A 22,832-nucleotide genomic window follows, 5' to 3' on the forward strand; every position below is an offset into this window, starting at 1 on the left:
GTTCCCTTCTTTCTTTCTTTAGGGTTGTCGTGTTACTAATGGGTCAAGGTAGGGTTAATGAATCTTGTGCTATCTTTTAAACGTTAGCATTGCAGATACCTGGATCTAGGAACCATTAACCAGCTGGAGTGGAAGATGATGGTGATTCCTTGTCACCTCCGTATTTGGCAGTTAATATAGCTTCGGGCATGTGGACAAAGTTTGAGTAAATACTTGGTCCCACCAAATCTTATGGTCCTTTGTGATTCTAAACTTGTGTTCTTTAAAAGGGTTTGCTCTAAAAAAAAAAAAAAAAAGGTTTGCTCCGAACCTTAGGGTTGAATTGGGTGTTGTTTCTTTGGTGCTGATACCTCTTTTTTTCAGATTTTTAGGATTAGTCCTGTGTGTTTTTCCTTTATGATTTAATCTCTACACGTTCTTTAGTGCTGAAAAATTAATAATGACCTCACGGGGATTGCTTCCTGTCTTAGAGCTGCTGTAGTTCAGGTTGTTGGATATTCAGGCTTGACGTAGTCAACATGAACAAGCATCAGCAATGGAGTGAATCAGAATGTGTGCGGCATTTGGGATCAGAAGTGGCAAGTGAAAAAGAGTCAGTGGTAACTTAATTGACAACTAGACCTACTGTTCTGAGTGTTCACTTAAGTGCTCAGCAGTTGAATTGTCAGTAGGCAACTCCTGGCTTGAACAAAGTAAGATAGGAGAGACTAAAAGTTTCAGTATTAGTTACTGGAAATTCATATACTCAGTGTTTTTAGACCTTAACAGCTTCTTTATCATGTATTGCTGGTTATCTACCATCAAGTTTGAGAATTATTTCCCAAGTTGCTTCAAAAAGACTTTTTTCCACCTATTTTATGTTGAGTGGGTATGAAGACAGTGAATCACCTCTTTTCAGTGGCACAAACTTAAGGATTGCTTCTGGATTTAAGTAGAATTTAATTGACGAACGTGCTACTTTTTATTGGAATACACTTATTTAATAGCTAATAAATAGATTCTTCCAGAACTCCTGGCAATAGAATCAGTTTTCGTGCTTCAGTTTATTTTTATCTTTAGTAGGTATATTGAGAATGATGTTTATACTTCTGTTGTGTTACTACCCTATTATATTCCTTTGCCTTTTACTACTCCCAATTGTTTCAAATAAGCTAGAAGTTGGATTTTTTAAATTAATTTTTTGTAATCTTCATTCTTTGGCTTTTCTTCTAAAGAGATTCTTAACTAGACATCACTAGAGGCAGGAGGCCCAATTTAAAATTTTTTCTTAAAACTACAACCGAGGGACCTTGATCTCCTTTTCTTTAAGCTCTAAATATTTTTTGTGTAATGATGCTAATACCAAGCTTCAAGGAGATAAAGGAAACATAGGTTATTTGTTAGACATTAAAGCATAATATGAATACATGCTTTTCATTTTCGTGGAGGAGCCCTTCTTTATCTCTCTTTTGAGAGAGAGACTAGGTCTTGCTGTTGTGTTGTCCAGGCTGGTTTCCACCTCCTGGGCTCAAGTAATGCTACTAACAGTCTCCTGAGTAGCTATAGGCACAGGATTTCATTTGTTTATGTTAATGATTGGGCACTTTAATAGTGTCTGAACTCAAACTTGCCCCCTTACCTTTGTGCCCTGAGAAAAGGGCTTAAGTCCTCTTTTATCTATTTCTGTCACCATTGTTCTTCAGTCTTTTTCAACACTTTCACTCAACACATTGGGTGTCACTGCTCCATAATGGTATAGAGAGTACTGTTGTGATTGTTTTTTTGTTTTTGTTTTTTAATTAATTCTTTTATTGATACATTTTAGGTATACAGTACATTTACATTTCTCACTGGGAACTTGTACCTTTACATGATGTGTTGTGATTGTTAAAGGCACTTTAGACAAAGACTATCAGGAGTTTGGGAAAGTTCCAGATTGATGGGGTACTGGCAGTTAAGAATGAATGTGGTCTTTGGCTCAATGAGAATGAGCCTTGGGCTGACTAATGGGAGCCCAGCTGTGAGGAGGGGATCTCCAGAAGGAATGGGAGGAAGCATCCCTAGTGGAAAGAAGCTGGGACCTAGCACAAAGTGTGTTCTTTGATACCATGTTTTCTGGTAAAGAGAACTGCAACCTGTTAAGTGTGGAAATACTAGACATAAGATCTAGAAGTCACTTTGTTTTGGGAGGGGGAACGGTGGTAAGAAAATATGATTTTTTTAATCAATCTTCAACTGTTTTCTTCAAGCATTGAAATAGCCACCAATGAATGACTTATGATGAGTGAATTTCTTACTGTTTGTTTTTATGCCATAAATTTGAATGTCCCTTCTCCAAAGTGCTTGGGACAGAAGTGTTGGGATTTCAGGATTTTTAGATTTTGGACCATTTGCATAGGCTTTACCAGCCAAACATCTTTATTCTGAAAGTTGATATGCTCAGAAATCTGAAACTTGGGTTGTGGTGCTTGTGGCTAGGTATTTGAAGTTACTAGTTAGAATTGAATTTCCTGGGCTGGGGATTTAGTTCAGTGGTTCCGCCATCCACTTTGCAAGCGCAAGGTCCCAAGTTCAACCCACCCCCCCACCCCACCCCCGTACCAAAAAAAATAATTGAATTTCCTGAACACCTAATCATTTTATCATTATATGGTAATGGACAAGTCTTTAATAAGAACATGGAGGTGTTGCTATTTCAGAGATCTCTGAAATTAATGAGAATTGACAGAATCCAAAATTATTTTGTTTGGGTCATTTGTCTTTTCTAAGTAAAATGTTCTGATAGGTATTGTGCTGTGTGTAGAGGATTTAAATTAGTTTTTTTCTTTTACCTACATTGTGTAAATTCCTTTATGTTAGTGAAATCATTTTAATTGTAAACATTACACTTTTTTGGTGTTTTTTTGTATGGTTCTGTAGTCTTTGATAATATTCCAATGACTGTATGAACAATCAAAAATATGTCCCACTTTATTTGGAAACATTGAAGTTGGAGAGTGCTTAGGATTTAGGCAGTTTTTCTTTTATTACTCTTTTTCTACATAGCTGACTTTTGGTTGAGACAGGCTCTTGCTATGCTATTTAGGCTGGTTTTGAACTCATAGCCCAGGCTGTCCTTGCACTCTATAATCCTTCTGCCTCAGCCTCTGAAGTGCTGGGATTATAAGCATGTGCCACCATACTAAGCCCATAGCTATTTCTAATTCCACCACGATTTTAACCAGGGTGTCCCATTTCAGCTTTCTCTATTTTATCTTCATTTGATGCTTTTATTGCACATGCATATTTTAGCCATTAATATTTTGTCAGCACTATGTCATTAATGTAGACATAATGTCAGAGACTTATTTTAGCTGTGCTACCATACTGTAGTGCTAAGTAAATTTGCACAAATTTCTCCCCTAATCAGGATGGAAGCCAGGGCTTCTTGCATGTGCTCTCCCACTGGGTTACATCCAAAGCCCAGACCCTTTATTCTAGAACTATATTTGCTAACCACTAACATGAATCTGGTAATTACCAGAAACTAAATGAAAATTGAAAAATACCTTAAAATGTACAAAGTTAATACATGTTTTTTGTCACGTTCAGACAATACACTAAGAATTTGTGTAGACTCTTACTACTACCTGTAACTCAAATTTTATTTCTGTAACATACCTTTTTTCAAAAGATGAGATTTGTAGCATGGTTCTACAGTTTGTAATTGCTTAACTTTTGTGAATATTCTTGTTGGCATTTATAATTCCAAACTTCTATATTTTTAAGGAATGTGGGTACAATCATGAACAGTAAAAACCACTCTTGTGCCTGGTTGTATTACTTTGGGTAGATGTGTAGTCATGAACACCACCAAAATCAAGCTTGAAGATACTCCCATCACCACCACCCCCAAGTTTCCTCAGGCTCCAGTCCTTAACTTCCCTACCATCTCCAGCTCCTCTTCTGAGTCACCGCTTACACAATGTCTTTATCAGTAGAATTCTATTGGGTTAGCCTTCTGTGTCTGATTTCTTCAGCTTACAATAATGCTTTTGAAGTTAATTCATGTTGTTGCAAGTATCAGGGGTTCCATTGTTTCATAGTGCTCGATTTTACGGATTTACTATAAATTGCTTATTCACCTGATTAATGGACATTTGGATTATTTCCAGTTTGAGAGTGTATACAATGCTTTCATTTTGGGTAAATACATTGGTGTGGGATTACTAGGTATTGTGGGATGTGGTTAATTTTATAAGAGACTACCATACTGTTTTTCAAAGTTTTTTGGTTTTTTGTTTTTTGAGGTTTTTTTTTTTCTTTATAGCAGCTATTCTCTGCCCTTGGCAGTTACGAGTGTTTTTAGATTTGTAAAATTAACCATTATTACAGGTGGTTGTATTATGTCATTGTGGTTTTACTGCCTTTTTTCTAATGATTAGTGAATGTATTCATCTTTTCATGTGTTTATTATCTTGCTGAAGGGTATGAGGTATGATCAAAAAGTACAGTGACCATTTCATTTTTTTAAGTTCATTACAATAAAAGACACATTGCCATTAATCCCTTTCAGAATACTCCCCCTGGCGTTGAACATGCTTATCTCATTTTTGCTACTTTCTGAAGCAGTTCTGGAAGTCCTCTTTCTTGAGTGTCTTTAGTTGCTCTGTCATAGCTGCCTTGATGTCCTGAACGGGTTTCAGAATGTTTACTTTTTACAGTCGTTTTGACTTTGGCATAGAGCCCATCCAGTGAATGAAGCAGATGAGGACACACAATAATGTTTTTACAACCCTGTCTTTTCTGTTGGATGGCACTGGGCAGCACCATTCACCATATGTTTGAGCATACCTCTTAAACACACTCACAAAAGAACAAAAGAGAACTTCTAGAACTGCTTCAGAAAGTGGCAAGAATGATGGGATAAGTGTGTTTCTGTAATACATTTATATTTTCTTGATGAGTTATGAGAGTCCTTTATATATTCTGGGTACAAATTCTTTGAGATCTCTGTTATATTGCACAAATATTTATTTTCAGGTAATACCTTTAAATGAGCAGAAGTTTTAAATTTCGATGAGATCTAAGTCATCAGGATTTTTTTTTCTTTTTTGTATGTGTGCTTTTGTGTCTTGCCTAAAATCTTCACATACAGTCAAAAAGATTTTCTCCTTTGTTTCCTCTACAAGCCTGGAGTTTTGGGTTTTATGACGAAGTCTTGTGGTTCATTTCCAGTTAATTTTGGTACATGGTAGGTCAAACTTCTTTAGTTTTTTGAGGCAGGGTCTCCCTTTGTAGTTCAGGCTGGCCCTAAACTCACTATGTAGCCCAGGCTGGCCTTGAACTCACTGTGATCCTCCTGCCTCAGCCTCCCAAGAGCTGGTATTACAGGCTTGCATTACCACACCCAGCTCTCAAACTTATTTACCTGCTTTTAACTGTGACTGTCATGTGTTCTAGAATGACTTTGTTGATAAAACACTGAATTATTTGGGTATCTTTGGGGACAAATTAACTCTGTGTTCGTGCCTATGTTAATGCCAGATTTCTGAAAATTTGTTATTTCAAAAATCCTTTAAAATTATTTGTACTAACCTGTACTTAGTTTGGACTTGTAGTTAATCTCAAGATTTCAATTCTGACTTAATATTATAGTAATAAAGTTTCTTGTAAATGTGTGCATCTACGTATATTTTACATATAGTTAAGCACAGGAGCATAAGATAAGATGGACTTTAAAAGCATTTTGAAATTGCATGATTAAATTATTTAATCATCACCATTCCTCATGACAACTTTTATTATTTACTCTGGTGTTTTAGGTAGGTTATTTCTGTTTTCAGGGTTGGGGGAGGTCTCGGTTGGTTGATTTTGGTTTTATGATGCTAGTGATCAAACCCAGAGCCTCGCTCACATGCACTAGGAAAGTGCTGCACCAATGCACTACATCCTCAGCCTTATTTCTGTCTTCTGAAGATGTCTTTAGTACTATATTCATAAAATTTTGTCTAATCCCTTTACATGCAAAGTAGTGTAGAAAATGCAAGATAAATGTCTTTTGAGCATCTCCTAGGAGTGTAAGAGTGTATTTGTGTAGGGGGAATGGTCAGACTGGACATTCAGAAGGAGCTAGAGAAGAGGTATAACATCTGTGATACTTGAGAAAAGGAAGGAATGATTGAATCTTACTTTGAGGAGCTAACTAGGAAAGCCAGTAGACTTAGAGTTAGACTCAGAGTAGGTTTTTTAAATGTTCTGAGACAGCTATTTTATAAAAATTATTTTTCTTATTTAGGTATGATTTAGAAGGTTCAGTTCTCATTTCCTACATGTCAGATTTTTATTTCTCTTCCGATTTGAATACTACATTCTTCATGGTGTTCTTATAATAGCTATACCATCAGTAAGATCACCATATTTAGGAATCCTGTCTCATTGGACTTTTACTTTCTTTAGGCAGAGAGCATGTCCTGTTCACCCTTTTTTTTTTTTTTTTTTGGTACCAGGGATCAAACTTGGGGCCTTGCAGTCCATAATTTTTTTCTTGCAGTTTCTGACACATACTTAGTAGGCACTGGAAAATGGAATGAATTTTTGTCTCATTCATTCAGCTTTCGACTTTCTAAATTCTGAGTCATTTAAATTATGGTAAAAGATAAGTGATCTGTAATTACTGTGTAATTAATTAAAGCACCTTTTTCATAGTAACATTTTCATTTGGTTTTATCATCCCCTGTGGGAGTCTCTTCTATGCCTTAAAAAAGTGGACTCTGCATAGCTCATTATATACTTTGTCATTCCTCATGTTTCCTCTGTTGAATGAGTTATGCTAAGTAATACCTTACAAAATAAGGATAAATCAAGTGTTAGTTATCCCTGTACCCTTTCTTTCTTCAGTTGCAATCAGTGCTATCATGACCTATGTGCTTTAGTGATTGTGAATGGCTAGCATTTTGAAGACTCAAACTTTGTTATAATGAATCTTTAATGTATCCAATATTTTTAACTTTTCTTTGGAACAATTTGTGTATTCACTTTTTTATTTTTAGTAGATGAGTGTACTTTACGAATGTGATGGGAAGTTTGGGATAAGTTACAACAGTATTACTGTACAAAAACTGGAAATACAGCTAGGGATTTAGCTCAGTGGTTCCATCACCTACCTTGCAAGCGCAAGGTCCCAAGTTCCATCCTTGGTACCAAAAAAAAAATTGGAAATACAGAGATGAAAAGAAAAAAGTAATCTTAAAATCAGAAATAGTCTCTAATAGCATTTGTCACTGACAGCTTGAGAAAAAGTATTTTGTAGATAATTGTTTTATGCAGAGGATAATTTATATAATCTCATTTCTCAGTACTTTGTTACAGTATTGAAATATGAGTAAAAATTTACTAGGTAAGTCTTCTTCATTTTCTCCCATATTTGAAATGAAAACATTGTTACTTAGCTTTCATACTTTATTTGGTCTTATTTTTGTGGTGCTGGGGGTGAAACCTGGCACATGCTAGGCAAGCCTTTACCACTCAGAGTCCTCTAATGCATTAGGGTTGTTACCTTTATTGGGAGTTTTAGGTTTGGGGAAACCAGAAGGACTCCAAATAGCAGTATCTGGATTTGTTCTGTGTATTAACTATTTTTTTAAAGAAGTTAGGCATTATATAAGTGCATAAGCAGATTGGGAGATGTGTATAGTTTGATTTTGAGTTTTAGGAGAAGGTAAGAGAATCAAGGAACATAATAGACCATGATTTCCAGTTGAATTAGAAGTGACTGGAAGGGTATGGAGCTATGTAGTTTTCTCTGTATGTGTTAATCATAGGTGATACCTGGTGTTTATGAAAACAGCATCATACTGTAATGACTATTGTAGGCTGTGTTTGCCTTTGAAATTTGTTTTTTAAAAGAAATCTACATTGGAATTTGTTAAATAGAAATTTAGCTGCATTCTGATTTGCCCAATAGATATACACTCAGATTTGTGGTAAAATTTCAGTGCTTCTAAATGTAAAACGAAAGGATGCTTGATGTTATGAGAGACAGATGCTTTGTGAGTGCACGCTTATATAGGTGTTGTGGAGGATCCAGGGCCTGTGCCTGCAAAGTACTCATTCTACCTCTGCACTGTGCCCTCGCCCAATTATGTCTGTCTGGGTTTTTGGTATTTTTTTGTATGGGTTTTTTTTTTTTTCCCACTAAAAAACAAGTCATTTAAATTTTCACATTTTTTCCTTCTTTTATCCCAATTCCGACATTATTCTAATTTTGACTGTTCCGAAGGCTATAAACATAAAGTAAGTGATAAGAAGTTTTGTTTATACTTTACTAATTTTTCTTGGGACAAAGGGAGTTGCAAACGTAGGCTGGGAACTTAACTATTCTGCTGTTATTACTTTTTAATAAATGATGTTAATTCTCTTTATATTCTCATTTGTTTGTCTAGGAAAAGTAAAGTTTATATCATGTAGTTAATAAAGATGACTTTTAATAGTTGTTACTCTTGTGCTTCTCCCCCAGCGTTTGACCCTGGGCAGCAAAGAAATGGTTATGGAGAAGCCCAGCCCGCTGCTGGTGGGGCGGGAGTTCGTGAGGCAGTATTATACTTTGCTGAATAAAGCACCAGAATACTTACACAGGTGAGCTTGATGCAAATCATTGAGCATTTTTATTTAGCTTTACTTGATATAACTGGATATTTTACCTTTGCTGTCTCATAACTTGACAGTATGTTTGCAAACATCTCTAAACCATATCTAATATTTTAATCATATTATGGCTAAACCAGTATTTTTTCTGTTTTTTGACTGCTGAGCACAGTAAGAAAAACATCATGTCCCAGTATATAACACATTCATATCTATACACACACATTTTTTATATACACTGATATTTTATGTTTTATTTGAAAAAATAAGCTGGGCATGGTGGTGCATGCATAATTCTAGGATACTGAGGCAGGAGGATTGTAAATTCAAGCTCAGCCTGGAACCTTAGTGAGACCTTGTCTGAAAATAAAGGGTGGGTGCTGGGAATGCAATTCAGGGCAAAAACCCTGGGTTCAGTCTCCAGTACCACAAAAAAAAAGGTTGATAGGTTCCCAATATGCAGTTAGAAACCAGTGGCTTAGAGGCAGGAGTGGTGGAACATGCTTGTAGTCCTAGCTACTTGGGAGGCTAGACTAGGAGAATCACAAGTTCAAGGCTAGCCTGGGCAGGTTAGTAAGACCCTGCATCAAAATTTGAAGGAAAAGAAAAAAGGCTGAGGAAGTAGCTTCACATGTCCCTGGGCTTAATCCCCAGTACCAGGGCAGTGAAAGTAATGGTTCAGATCATCTTCTTAAGTTCTCACAGTGTGGCGCTCACTTTGGCAGTGCATATCCTAAAAGTTCTCACAGTGTTGGAAAGTGAAAGTTATGTATGCTTGTGAAAATTTTTATTTCTTTTAATCTGCAGATACTAACAGAAACAATAGCATTGTTCACTACTTTGGCAAGACTTGTATACCTGTAACCTGTTAAGGTTCCCACACACAAACAAATGCAGAGATTGAAATTAGATTATGTTGTCAGTAGTTCTTGTTAATTTTGTTCTTCTGGGTGTGTCTTAACAAGTAGAAGAAAAATGTGAGTCTTGTAATAAGACTTTTTTTGTTGTTGAACACACTAGCTGTTTGAGTTAAGGAAACTGTATATCATTGCAGCTTTCTCTGGGAAAGGTGGTTTAAAAGACTTCCATTCCTGGGCTGGGGATTTAGCTCAGTGGCATCACACCTGCCTCACAAGCACAAGGTCCTGAGTTCAATCCCCAGTACCAGAAAAAATAAAAAGACATTCCTATGTCTGTTGGTCTTCTAAAAGTTGGGCATTCTGAAAGATTTTGCAGTTTTGTCCTATACTCTTGAACATGTTCTCTACTTTAATCCAGGAAGCATTTTTTTATATTTACAATTTGCTTGGCTCTGTTCATGAATACTCTGCGTACCCATATTATCTCATGAAATTGTTAGGGCAATCTTATAAAGTGTAGATAGTGTAATTATCTCACTTTACCTATTAAACAGCTGCAGCAGGTAACTCAGGAAGATTACAAGATCACTCAGTAAATGAGCTGTTTGTAGCCAGTATACAGGCCTAATTTTGGCTATAGAGCCCAACTGTTCTTGAGTGTAGTGTATCTAAAAAGTATAAGTAACACCCTCTCCTGAAAAATATCTCACAATGAAAAGCTATGTTTTTCTAATTTTAAAAACAGATGTACTTGTTGATATCATATGTGAAAGAGTTGGAAGTGGAATTAATTCAGTGTCTCAGATTAGGTCTTCTTACAATATGAGTACAGTATTAGCATTTTTAAAGTATTGTGATGACAAAAGCTTAAAAGTCTATACAGTACTCTCTTCAGCAACACATATGCTAAAAAAAAACTACACTCTCATATTAAGTGACAGCACAGACTTCTATTTTATACCTAGCTTATTTAACCACTTTCCATCTTAATGAAAATTTAGTTTGTTAGAATCTTCACTAGTATAAACACTATAATGACTTTCCTTAGATAGGCATTTTTGTTTACCTTACTGATCGATTATATTTTTAAGTTCTTGGAAGAATTGATTGTATCAAAGATAGGATCATTTCTAAGGCTTTTCCTATACACACAGTTACTCTGCTAAATTGTCTTTTGGAAAAGTAATGCCAGTTTACAGCCTGCCAGTAGTATAGGAGAGGAAATAAGTACATATAAAAAAAGAGGGCCGGGGATTTAGCTCAGCGGCACCGCACCTGCCTGGAAAGCACAAGGTCCTGAGTTCGATCCCCAGTACCAAAAAAAAAAAATTAGAAGAGAGTGGTTAAAAGCATGGACTCTGGAGCCAAACTGACTGGCATTTTGTCTTAGCTCCCCTCCTTGATAGGTATATGACTATAGAGGAGTTCATTTAACCTCTTCTGTTAACATTTAAAAAATTTTTTTTAGGGCCCAGGGATTTAGCTCTGGCGCCGTGCCTGCCTCGCAAGCACAAGGTCCTGAGTTCGATCCCCAGTACTGGGGAAAAAAAAAAAATTTTAAACAGGGTCTCACCAGGTAGTTTAGGCACCCTTGAATTCACTGTGTAGCCCAGCCTGGCCTTAAACTTGTAATGGTCTTCCTGCCTCAGCTTCCCAAGTGCTGGGATTATAGGCATGCACCATCACATCGTTTGAAAAAGTTTACATTTTTATCTTTGATAACCTTAATTTGGAAAGATATTAATTATTACTGCTTTACATCTTGCCAGAGAAAAGTCTAATTTGTCATGTACTTCAGAGCAGCATAAAAATATTTAACTTGTCTGGATTATTTCAGTTATTTTAGATCTAAACTGTCTTGTTATAAGCCTTTAGAATTAGTAATCTAATTACAGGTGGTGCACACCTGTAATCCCAGCACTCCAGAGACTGAGCGAGGAGGATTACTGTGAGTTCAAGGCCAACCTGGGCTTCATAGTTCAAGATAAGCCTGAACTACATAGCAAGACCCTGTCTCAAAAAAAAAAAAAAAAAAAAAAAAGAATTAGTAAATTGGAACTCTGAGTATTAAACAGAGCATTAGATCCTGAGAGAAATCTAGGTCAGTGAGTTTTTCTATCTAAAGAAAAATATGGTTCAAGTATTACAGCATCTGTTTTTAGAGTGTACTTTATCTCATTCTTCCATTTCACAAAATAAAGATGTGATGTGAATTAGATGAGAGTAGCTAATGATCATCTACTTACTGTGCCAGTCAGACTAAGCATTCTATGTGGTACTCATTGAATCCTTATGAAAACCTATAGAGATAGTTTTATAACCAAGGGAAGTGAATTTACAGGTGACAGTTAAGTAATGTCTAATTAGTGGCAGAGCTATACCTTGACCCTAGTTTCATTTTCAACGGTAGAACTCTATTGCTCCTTAGACTTACTCCTCTTGATAATGCATTGAAAATGTATAGTTATGAATGATTTTGCAGGTTTTATGGCAGGAATTCTTCCTATGTTCATGGAGGAGTGGATGCCAGTGGAAAGCCCCAGGAAGCTGTTTATGGCCAAAATGTAAGTCATTCCATATATTTTAAATGTCTTTTTGTGTTGATAGAAATTTCTTTTTTTTATGAAAAAAAACCATACGAATAACAAGTAAGTAAAACTGTATCCTTTCCAAAGTAGTTATTCAGTATAAGACATAGACAAGAAAGATTCTCACTTACAAGGAAACAAATAATAGCACTGAAGGAGATAGTTCAAAAATAGCCTTCTTGTGCTCATGAATTTCTTCAGTATGATCATTAGAAACTCACCAGAAAGAGTTTCCGTAATTGTTAAATGTGTTTTAAATTCTTAAACATTGATTTTCTATGAAAAATGGTATTATATTGGAGTGGATGGACACAGGAGAAAATGAAATGTTGCATGTCCTTGGTATGAAATCTAGTGTATGAAATTTCTACAAATTTGGACCAAACCTTGTGTCTCAGGAATGCACAGAAATATGTACTCTTTACAACTTCACAGAGAAGGAAGACTTTGTAGAGAATGTGGAACTTCAGGTAGAATCCAGGATTTGGCCTTAGCAAAGAAGTCAGAAGCAGAAAAATGACATCAGCAATCATCACAGTAAAATAAAATTAGGTGTAAAGTCAAGGAGCAGTCAGTATAGTGTATAGTTCATGAGAATGATTCACTTATTACCAAACTATAGGAGAAAGCAGTGTAAAGCCAGATGACTGCACAGTGTCAGAGGTCTATTTCTTGCATAGAATGGACATGCTCAACATAGTTAGGAGCAGCAGTCTACAGAGAGGCACGTGCCATGGTGGAATGGGTCAGATGAAGCAGGAAAATGAAGATGTTAGCATTCCATTGAGGAAGTTGGCAAGGGAGGTAACAGTACTGTGCAGGTAATGCAGAATCACAAGACTTTGCATTTCCTCCTCACCTTTCCAATATAGGACATACACCACAAAGTGTTATCTCTGAACTTCAGTGAATGCCATACAAAGATCCGCCATGTGGATGCACATGCCACCTTGAGTGACGGAGTTGTTGTCCAAGTCATGGGCCTGCTGTCTAATAGTGGGCAGCCAGAAAGGAAATTCATGCAGACTTTTGTTTTGGCTCCAGAAGTAAGTTTACATTTCACTTACCTGATTAAATTTGGTTGCTATTACTGTGTTGAACTAAGAGTTCTTTTAATAGGTTTATATTTGCATACTACTATTTTTGAACCATTTTATTGGACCTATTGATATAACTTATATGAACTTGTGTGCACTGCTTTAACTATTTGGAATTAAAATTTAGATGCTGATAATGTGTGAATAGATTATTAAGATTATAGAAATAATACAAAAATTTCTTTGGTATATTTAAAAGATAATATTTTGAAAAAAAGGTAAAGGTCTGTTTATGAATTGGTCTTGATTCTTTTCTATTGGAAAAGTTTCTTGGGCTCTGATCCTTGTGTGTGTGTGTGTGTGTGTGTGTGTGTGTGTGTGTGTTCCAGTACAAGGGATCGAACTCAGGACCTCGCATTTGCTAGGCAGGCGCAGTGCCTCTGAACTACATCCCCAGCCCTCGGTGATCCTTTTTTTAGTTTTGTTTATATTAACAGCATGTTTAGCTTTGGAAAATTAGGTTTATCCAGATTATTTCTGTGGTATTAAAATTGAAATTGTGTATGCCATATAATTTGTTCTTTTAACATAATACCAATTTTATGGATATTCATGAAATATTTGCATGTTGCTTTCCTGTAGGGGTCTGTTCCAAATAAATTTTATGTTCACAATGATATGTTTCGTTATGAAGATGAAGTATTTGGTGATTCTGAACCAGAACTTGATGAAGGTGAGGTCACTCTGAAGATAGAAGGGTTCTGTCAGTGCTCTTTTAAGGACTATAGTTTTTATAAATATGGAACTTATAGACATTATTTCCTACTTTTTCCTTTATTGCTAATAGATTTTGTTAAAGTAAAGTGGAGTAAAAAAATCAAACTTCATTCTGCTTGTTCTCAGTTTTTTGAGAGAACAGGAAATATTGCAGTTGGATGACTTTGTAAAGAGTTTCCAATTTTTTATATTACCATACCATTTCCTTAAACATACTAAAAATATGTGTTAGAAATTATGGAGACTGTTTTTTAAATAGATGTCATGCACTGTGTATTGTCAGAATCAGAAGATGAAGTGGAAGAGGAGCAAGAAGAAAGACAACCATCTCCTGAACCTGTGCAAGAAAATGCTAATAGTGGTTACTATGAAGCTCACCCTGTGACGTAAGAACAAGACTTCCGGTCACATTCAGTCTGGTCACATACAGTCTACTGTAGCTGAAGGGTCAAATCAGGGTTTCTTATGGGTGCACTGTACTGCTGAGCTCCACCCTTAGCCTCTGGAAGCAAATTTTCTATAAAACTATTTATATGTATATAATCAGTAAATGTGGAAAGAATTGTTTTACTTAATTCAAAATTTAAACATAATTTTCACCAAAGCAGTGGTCACTTACTGATAATGTAGAGTGTATAGGACAACACAAAGTGAGCATTTTATATTTACAAAATTTTACTGTTGAAAAATTCAGGGTTTATAGTGAGCATTAAACATTCCTGGTAATGCAGAGTCCTTGCCTAGCATATGCAAACTTGTCCTGGGTTCCATCCCAGTACCACAAAACACCGATGTAGAACAAGCTATTGGCATATGGCTGCTTGTGCCCATTAGATTGGAGAGAAAGTGAATTTTATCTTATTTGAACTGATCATTTGTAGTAACGGCATAGAAGAGCCTTTGGAAGAATCCTCTCATGAACCTGAACCTGAGCCCGAATCTGAAACAAAGACTGAAGAGTTGAAACCACAAGTGGAGGAGAAGAATTTAGAAGAACTGGAGGAGAAGTCTACTACTCCTCCCCCTGCAGAGCCTGTTTCTCTGCCCCAAGAACCACCAAAGGTTAGATCAGTGGAACTCTTCAGATCTTTGACCTCACACTTTCATATTTGGTTCATATTTGATATTTCATATCAATGCAGTGTGACTTTTGTTCTATTTTGTTAAATTGAGTAATATAGCAAACTATGCTTTTTGATGTATATGAAAGAAGCTGTGGTGTTGTTACCCTGAGGAATGTTTCAGTGGCATTTCAAAAAAAAGCTCCTAAAAGTGGGATTTATAAAAGATTAGCCTTGATCTGATGCAGTTTAGTGACATAGATGAAATCACCCCCACCCCACCTCTCAATCCATCTAAGGTTGTCAGCTGCTCTTCCCTTCTGGGTGAAATCCTCTAAGCCCAGCTGTACCAGTAATCATGCAGTTTCCCTGCTTATGTTGGTCTTTAATTGAGATACTCTGAGATAGGATCAGTTTTCTTATTACTTCACCAATTAAACCATCCTGTAAAGGTGAGTGACACCCACAGTGTTCTATGCAAAACTTCTTTTATCTCTCTGTAAAGTAGGGTAAAGAGTATTTGGATAGCAAGAGGAGAAGATTCCTTGTTCAATTTGTGGATGTCTGTTAGTTTCCAGCTAGTATTCTGTTCTTTCCTATCCTTCCCCCTTCCCTTTAACACCACCACACACCCTATCTTCCTCCAAAAAAGGAGAAAGAACTTGGTTCTATCAGGTTCAGAGTTCTCTAGCATGTTTAGTTGTTAGTGGTTGTATTCACCACTTACTCATCTACCTAGAATATGTAGGAACTTGTTTGTGGTTCTATTTAGTAGCTGAGACAACAATTATAAATAATCTTGCGTAATGAGATTTTGAAAGCTGGCACATAGACTGGCATGTGTGTGTGTGCCTGTTAGGAATCCTCCAATATAGAGCCATAGTTTAGAAATGAAAAGAAAATATGTATTTGGGAGTTTCCCTATAGGAATGTTGGTGGTTTTCCATGATTAGTAGTCTAGGTTTGTTGCATTTCCTGCAGGCTTTCTCCTGGGCTTCAGTGACCAGTAAAAACCTGCCTCCTAGTGGTACTGTTTCTTCCTCTGGAATTCCACCCCATGTTAAAGCACCAGTCTCACAGGTAACCCATCTGTGAACACATTGGATTGTATCCTTGTTACATTGCCAATTGCTTATTATTTTTATTACATTTTTAAATGAGTCAGAAATTATGGATTAAACATACAAAAAAGTGTATGAAATGTCAGTGCACACACTTTAAATGCCAAATCTCCATTCATCTGCATAGGTGGTATTTAGGGTTTGGGTGTATGAAGTATATATTAAGTTGGTTTTACCAGTATGTAGTATTGTCATTTAAAAGGCTTCTTAAAATAACAACAAAAAAAGTTCCTTTTAAAAATTATAAATTTAGTGAAAATATTTTAGGTAAGAAATTTGGAAAGACACAAAATAGTGTGGCATATAAAGAATCACTTTTTTTTTGTTTTGTTTTTTTTAATAGAAAACTTTTTAAAATATATACTGCCTAGGGCCTGGGATTTAACTCAGTGGTTCCACTGCCTGGCTGTCAAGCACAAGGACCCGAGTTCAATCCCCGGTACAAAAAAAAAAAATATATATATATATATATATATATATATACTGCCTAAGCTCTCCGTCTAAAGTGGTTCACACCATTTATTTGAAGCCTGTACCAACTTATGACTGTAGTGTTCATCTTAACGAATCATTCTGGTATTCTGCTTTTTGTTTGTTTGTCATCTTACCCATTTCAGAGCTTTCCAAAAATGTAAAAATAAGACACTGACTACTTACAATGTTTGTTAGATATAGTCTAGATTTAACTAAATTTTTTAGTTCATTGGCATATCTAAAGGCATATTCTTTTTCCCCACATTTTTACTTCAACTTCATTCTGCTAGAAATTTTACATTTAAATGATTACATTTTAAAATGATTAGTGGATTTTTTACATGGTCCAGACAGTAAAGGATGAGGTGTCAAAAGCTGGATGTGATGGTGCTTGCCAGCATTTGCATTGTTCAGAAAAAAGATCTTTGGAGTCCAAGAGTTCAGGATCAGCCTGGGCCACAAAGCAAGTCCCCTGTCACAGAACAAAGCAGCTCTAGTGACTATTACAGACTTTCTGGTGTTGGTGCACATTGCGGTTAGTTACATAGTAGTAGAATACTCTGTTCTGTTCCTGTTTTTCTGCAAGTAGACATCCAGGAAATGAGTGGTTATCTTACATCATAAACCAGAGTTCCATCTTAATGAAAAAAATTAGTCTGCTCAGTATTTGTGCTTTTCATCCCATCCAGGGACTTGATAAGTGACTTGTGGCTTTTCTTTTGAAATCTTGGATTTGGATTTGAAACCTTTGGATTATTATCTAAGAGAGTTGGCTGTGTTTACTTTACATAATTAAAAGTGAAATACTAATGTCTTTCATACTTGCTGACATTGTTGAGTATACTTTGTTTGTTCTCCCTGAACCCTGTGAGTAGTAGATGTGATGAATACTCCCTTCTTAGATCTAGGAGAATACAGGGCTGGAGTTTGCATTCATGCAGCTGGACAGACGGCCTCTGTGTATAACAGGCAGACCTGCACACTCCTTAAGTGGCTCACCTCAGGGACAGGCTGTATCTGTCTGCACTCGCGTCACTACATGCCTCAGCTACATCACATTCTAGCACAGGAAAATAACTTTTCATGTATCTCAAGTAATTTGTCTTAAGGTTTAAGTATTTTTTTTAAGTTATATTTCAAATTCAAGGAAACTTAAGTTATATTTCCCACTCATTTCTCTTAGCAAGTCAAATGTTTAAGTGTTGAGAATATAAATTTTAGAAGAACTTTCTTTGTATTTAACTATATTTAAAGAACTGCAAATTCATGATATTTCACCTGGTTTAATAACCCTTCAGTTTTGTTACTTTTGTAGCATTCATTTCCTTATTCTTTAATATAGATATTGGTGAGAGGAAATTAAGTATAATTCTAGGGCTTTGGTAGGCATTAATTTAGAAGTAGGTAAGTTAATTTCTTGGTAAAATGGTTTTGTCTAGAAAGTGATCAGTTCACCTAAATAGTTTATAATTGAAGGACTTATTTTTTAGTTGTGGTTATAGTGTCTGCTTTTACTGAATTGATTTGATAGTTCCATTTTTATTTCATATGCTGTCTGACATTTACTTGTGGAGTTCATCATGTGATACTTATGTCTACATGAAATTAATTTTAAGACCCTAATAATGGTTTGTGTGGTATCTGTTTGGAATAACTAGTTTTAATCATTGGGCCTGAAGAATTTAAGTGCATGCCTGGCTTAGTGGACATTTGTTCATCTGGTATGGAAGGGAATCTTGTGTGCTTTTTAGTCTCATTTTTCATGCACTGACCTCACCAAATACCACCTCACAAAGTCAGGTTGCTCAGTCATTGCCACAGGTTACTTGGAAGATGTTGGAAAGTATTATATTTATCTGATTTTAATTTTAGAATCTTAACAGAGCTTTCTTTGCTGTTTATAGTTACTTTCTGTTAGGAATCTGTTTTGAAAAGAATTTAAATCTTAAATTCAGGGCCTTGAGGTTTTTTTATAATGTTTGAATGACTCTAAGGCTTTTCCTTAAGTATAGGTATATTTGCCATTTTTTCAGTAACACACTGGCTTCGTTAAACTTTGAGCAGAGTACATCTGTTTCACATTCAAACTGAGATAACGTGTGCTTTTCATAGTCCCTTAGTTGACATTTCCAAATAACTGCCTTTTTCAGGCTTCCCATTTTAGATCAGTTATGTAGAATTAAAGACCAAAAACAGACAACGGGTTTAGCTCTGGTCTTGGGGGATAATCATTAGGTCATCTTGGCAGACATAGACTATTCCTCTACATGTTTAAACTTTAATTTTAAGTGAACCAGTAATTACTGAACATCCATGTCTGACAGCGCTATGCTTGGTTCTTTGGGTGATGTAAAAATAAAGTGTAGTTTTGTAAAAGTAAAGACATATAAATTACAGGGAATTGAAGAGGCTTAAAATTGATTTTTAAGTTAGCAACATTCTAGAACCAGGTGTCGATTTCATCTTGAGCAGTTTAAGACATCTACATGGAGGAAAACAGAATTTGGAAGGAGCAGACAAATCTTAAATACTGCTAGCCTGACAGTTAATGTATCTTTGGGATATAGTGGCTGAAATCACTGACAATAAAATGGTCGTTTTTGAAAGAAGTATATTTTATATCCAGATTTATTTTTATAATGTCTTGGATGATCACCTATATAGACGAGATTGAAATTACCAGCTCTGGTTTTGAGGACATGTCCTCTATATCCTGCTGGGCGGTTTCAGTATCCTTTGAAGATTCTATATATTTTGCTGTTTCCTTGAACCATAAATATTTGGACAATAGAAAGCGTGAAAAGGTTGGGAATGCAGAAAATGCTATTATTATATTGAGAAAAAGATAATAGGTACATATGATAATTTATTAAAAATAGATACTCTAGGGCTGGGGTTTTAACTCAGTGGTGCGGCTGCCTGCCTCGCAAGCGCAAGGTCCCGAGTTCAGTCCCCGGTACCAAAAAAAAAATATGTGCTTTATGAGTGTGATTCAGCAGTTGGCAGAAAATTGTTGGGGTCAATAACTTCAAATAAATGTATACCTTTCTCATCTGCAAAAATAGGGAGAAGGACTTCTCTCACTATTTGAGATGCTACATAGAAACACCCCACACACAACACACACACACACACACACAAACACGCACGTGCTTTTATATGCATTTAAAGCTAGAACTAGTAGTTTTAAGTGCTAGAGTAAGCTAAATTGTATATTTTGAAGTGTTGAAGATGTTGGTTTTAAGAATATGGATTGGGGGTTAGGAGATGTATCTGAGCATTATTAAATCTGGAGGGCAGTAAGTAGATATTTAGAAATATATGTCTTGTGTTCTTGTTTAAGATTAAGATGGCTTTCAATTTTGTTTATGTATTTACATGGAGTGTCTCATCTTGCATTTTTGTGATTTTTTTTTTTTTTTGGTAGCAGTACCTTTTATGCTGTTTCAATGTGGCTATAACTTTAGTGGAAAAAATACAACTGTAAAAAGAACTTTATTGTGAGTTATATAGCCTGAGTCGGAAAACACAACCTACCCTACAGTCGTAGATTGGTACAGAATATCCTTAAAGAATTTGTTTCACGTACATGGGGTGTTAGATTTCAAGCACTGTAAATGTAAAAGTACCATTATTCCTGCTAGTATCTTGCTGATAGTTGCTTTAGTTGGCTTTTCTCCTGTACAGTATGTTTCTTTAAAACATGTCTTTTTTCCTTACATTTTAGCCAAGAGTTGAAGCTAAGCCAGAAGTTCAGTCTCAGCCACCACGTGTGCGTGAACAACGCCCTAGAGAGCGACCTGGTTTCCCTCCTAGAGGACCAAGACCAGGTGAGTCTGCTCCTTTCTAGCCTTTAGTATTTAGCATTTGGAAAACTAGAGAAGACTGAACTGGTAGAAAACCATAGTGGGTTTTATACACCAATCTTTGTAGTATCCAGTTGCTTAAGAGATGTGAGCAGCCTGCTGGAGGAAACTCTGGGGCAGGATTGCACCTTCAGGGGAGGATTGGTTGTCCTGCTGTAGAGACTTGGAAGGTGTAAAAAGCTTGAAACACGTGTTATTTGGTTATTGTCACTGGTTTTAAGAATTCAAAACCGAGCTGCCAATAACCTACTCTTACTTAGCGCTCTTATCTCTTCACAGATAAACACTAAGCACACCCTGATTCTTCTTATTTTGATTGTCTTAGGTATTAAGTAAGTTGCCATGATTTTTGACTTGTTTACATGTTAGCTAATATATGTATTACCTTTATTTGAATTCTATAAGAATGTTTAGATTACTTTTGGGAGGAGGTGGGAGATATTATATATCAAATTTTGAATGTTATTTTTAAAACTTGTGTGTTAACTAAACTAGGAGTCAAAAGAGCAGGGCAGGGGTGGTTGCTGGCTTTGCTGCCAGCTGTATTTATGATCTTGAGTGGGGACTTTAAATGCTGAGCTTTTCTTACACCAATTCTGTTATTACAAAAACTTTTCTTGTGGGGCCTGTCTTATATGACTCACTGTGCTTCCTATGGGAAAGTCAAATAGGATTATATGTGAGAGCACCCTAATATATAGACTATGTAAAATGAGAGATTGGTACTATTAAAATTTACTGATTTGGCTATAATGTCATATAATCAAAGATTGAGGCTGGGCATGGTGGTGTATTCCTGTAATCCTAACTATGTCAGAAGCTGGGTAGGGAGATTTAAAAGTTCCAGAGCCTGGGTAACTTAGTGAAACCCTCTCTCAAAATAAAATATAAAAAGGACCGGTACTGGGGGAAAAAATTCAGAAGACTAAACAAATATTTGGTCGAAATAGACATCTTTGAAGTTGGCTTGGTTCCTGGGTGATGGCAACAGTTTCGATGGTTAAGGAGGAATACATGTACTTCTAGTATCTGACTTATAATCAGACCAGTAGTCTAGAAGATAGAAGGAACTATCCCTCTATCCTCACTTTACAGTTTAATGTCCTGTTGTTTTCTGACTAACCTACTAATATCTAGATACTTCCACCTCTTCAAGGCACTCATAATTTTATTAAACTAAAACAGGAGTCTTAGTATTAAGTGATTTTTCTTTTTACATTCATTGCTTTGAACTGTTTTATATGATGTTGTAAACTTTGTGTCTGTTCTATTCCTGTTCTCAGGCAGGGGAGATATGGAACAGAATGACTCTGACAACCGTAGAATAATTCGCTACCCAGACAGTCATCAGCTTTTTGTTGGTAACTTGCCACATGATATTGATGAAAATGAACTGAAAGAGTTCTTTATGAGTAAGTGGTTTATTCTGCTTTTTTAAATTAAAATTTAAGAATTATGTTACATTAAGCGAGAGGTAGATAGACTTTTTCATAATGTAGCCAGTGTGTCCCTCGATGTAGTGTCCCACTACCAGACTCATCTTGACTGGTCAGAAGGGAATGAAGGTAGTGATGGCTTAGCTTTCACTTGTTCTCATTCAGTAGTGATCAGAAGAAAAGGCTGGACAAATTAGTGTGAAAATGGGAAATACATGTCAAAATGAGAAGATAACATGGTCTTTCCAGAACTTCATAGGTAGCTTTTCTTATGAAAGAACTAGTGAAGGTGATGAAAGATAGCAGAACAAGCAGCCAGGCCAGCTCTGATATTTTGTTTGATGGCCTGCATGAGTACCTTATTGTCATGGGATACAGTGCAACTTTTATTTCCAAGTGGGTCAGGAATGTTAAGGTTATTCATCCTGAATAATTTAAGCCATTAGACTATTGTTAAAGTATTTAATTCTTGGTGTAATGTATATTTTCACAGGTTTTGGAAACGTTGTGGAACTTCGCATCAATACCAAGGGTGTTGGGGGAAAGCTTCCAAATTTTGGTTTTGTGGTTTTTGATGACTCTGAACCAGTTCAGAGAATCTTAATTGCAAAAGTAAGTGATTTAAAGGGCATAATTCAAGACATTTTTATCTTTGTTGTATATAATATGATTAACTTGGTGCTTTTTTTAAAAACCATAGAAAATCATTTTTAATGGTAAAGCTAAAAATAGTTCATTGTGAAATGGTATTTATGCAAAGGTTAAAGATTTCTTTATGGCATTAAAATCTGAGGTGTGGCTCATTTTAAGTTTCATTATTTAATAAGGTTGGAAAGATTGTATAGTAAGATTTTCATGAAAGTTGTCTCTTTTTTTGGTACCGGGGATGAAACTCGAGATCTTGTGCTTGCGAGGCAGGCAGCAGCACCACTGAGCTAAATCCCCAGCCCTCATGAAAATTTTGTTCTGAGGATTTTCTAATTTCTCTGAGCCAAGGTAGTGCATTTC

At 35.9% G+C, this 22,832-nt stretch overlaps 1 protein-coding gene across 6 annotated transcripts in view; it reads left to right on the forward strand.

Annotated features, from left to right (window-relative positions):
* The window catches only part of G3bp2 (G3BP stress granule assembly factor 2), a 71,719-nt gene that overhangs the window by 45,934 nt on the left and 2,953 nt on the right, over window positions 1-22,832 (forward strand). For 3 of the 6 annotated variants that reach the window (XM_004833894.4, XM_004833893.4, XM_004833895.4), the window contains exons 2-11: window positions 8,477-8,595; window positions 11,947-12,028; window positions 12,925-13,098; window positions 13,732-13,822; window positions 14,150-14,252; window positions 14,748-14,928; window positions 15,909-16,007; window positions 20,250-20,352; window positions 21,672-21,800; window positions 22,318-22,436. In XM_004833894.4, coding sequence (XP_004833951.1) covers window positions 8,501-8,595; window positions 11,947-12,028; window positions 12,925-13,098; window positions 13,732-13,822; window positions 14,150-14,252; window positions 14,748-14,928; window positions 15,909-16,007; window positions 20,250-20,352; window positions 21,672-21,800; window positions 22,318-22,436 — 1,176 coding nt within the window. In that variant the 5' untranslated portion in view covers window positions 8,477-8,500. The remainder of the gene's footprint in view (window positions 1-8,476; window positions 8,596-11,946; window positions 12,029-12,924; window positions 13,099-13,731; window positions 13,823-14,149; window positions 14,253-14,747; window positions 14,929-15,908; window positions 16,008-20,249; window positions 20,353-21,671; window positions 21,801-22,317; window positions 22,437-22,832) is intronic. The other 3 variants (XM_087186001.1, XM_087185999.1, XM_087186000.1) reach the window with 1 other exon arrangement.

This window comes from Heterocephalus glaber, unplaced genomic scaffold (genome assembly GCF_053883595.1).
Source record: "Heterocephalus glaber isolate CG9 unplaced genomic scaffold, H.glaber_assembly_v1.0 deba00001504, whole genome shotgun sequence".
NCBI lineage: Eukaryota > Metazoa > Chordata > Mammalia > Rodentia > Bathyergidae > Heterocephalus > Heterocephalus glaber.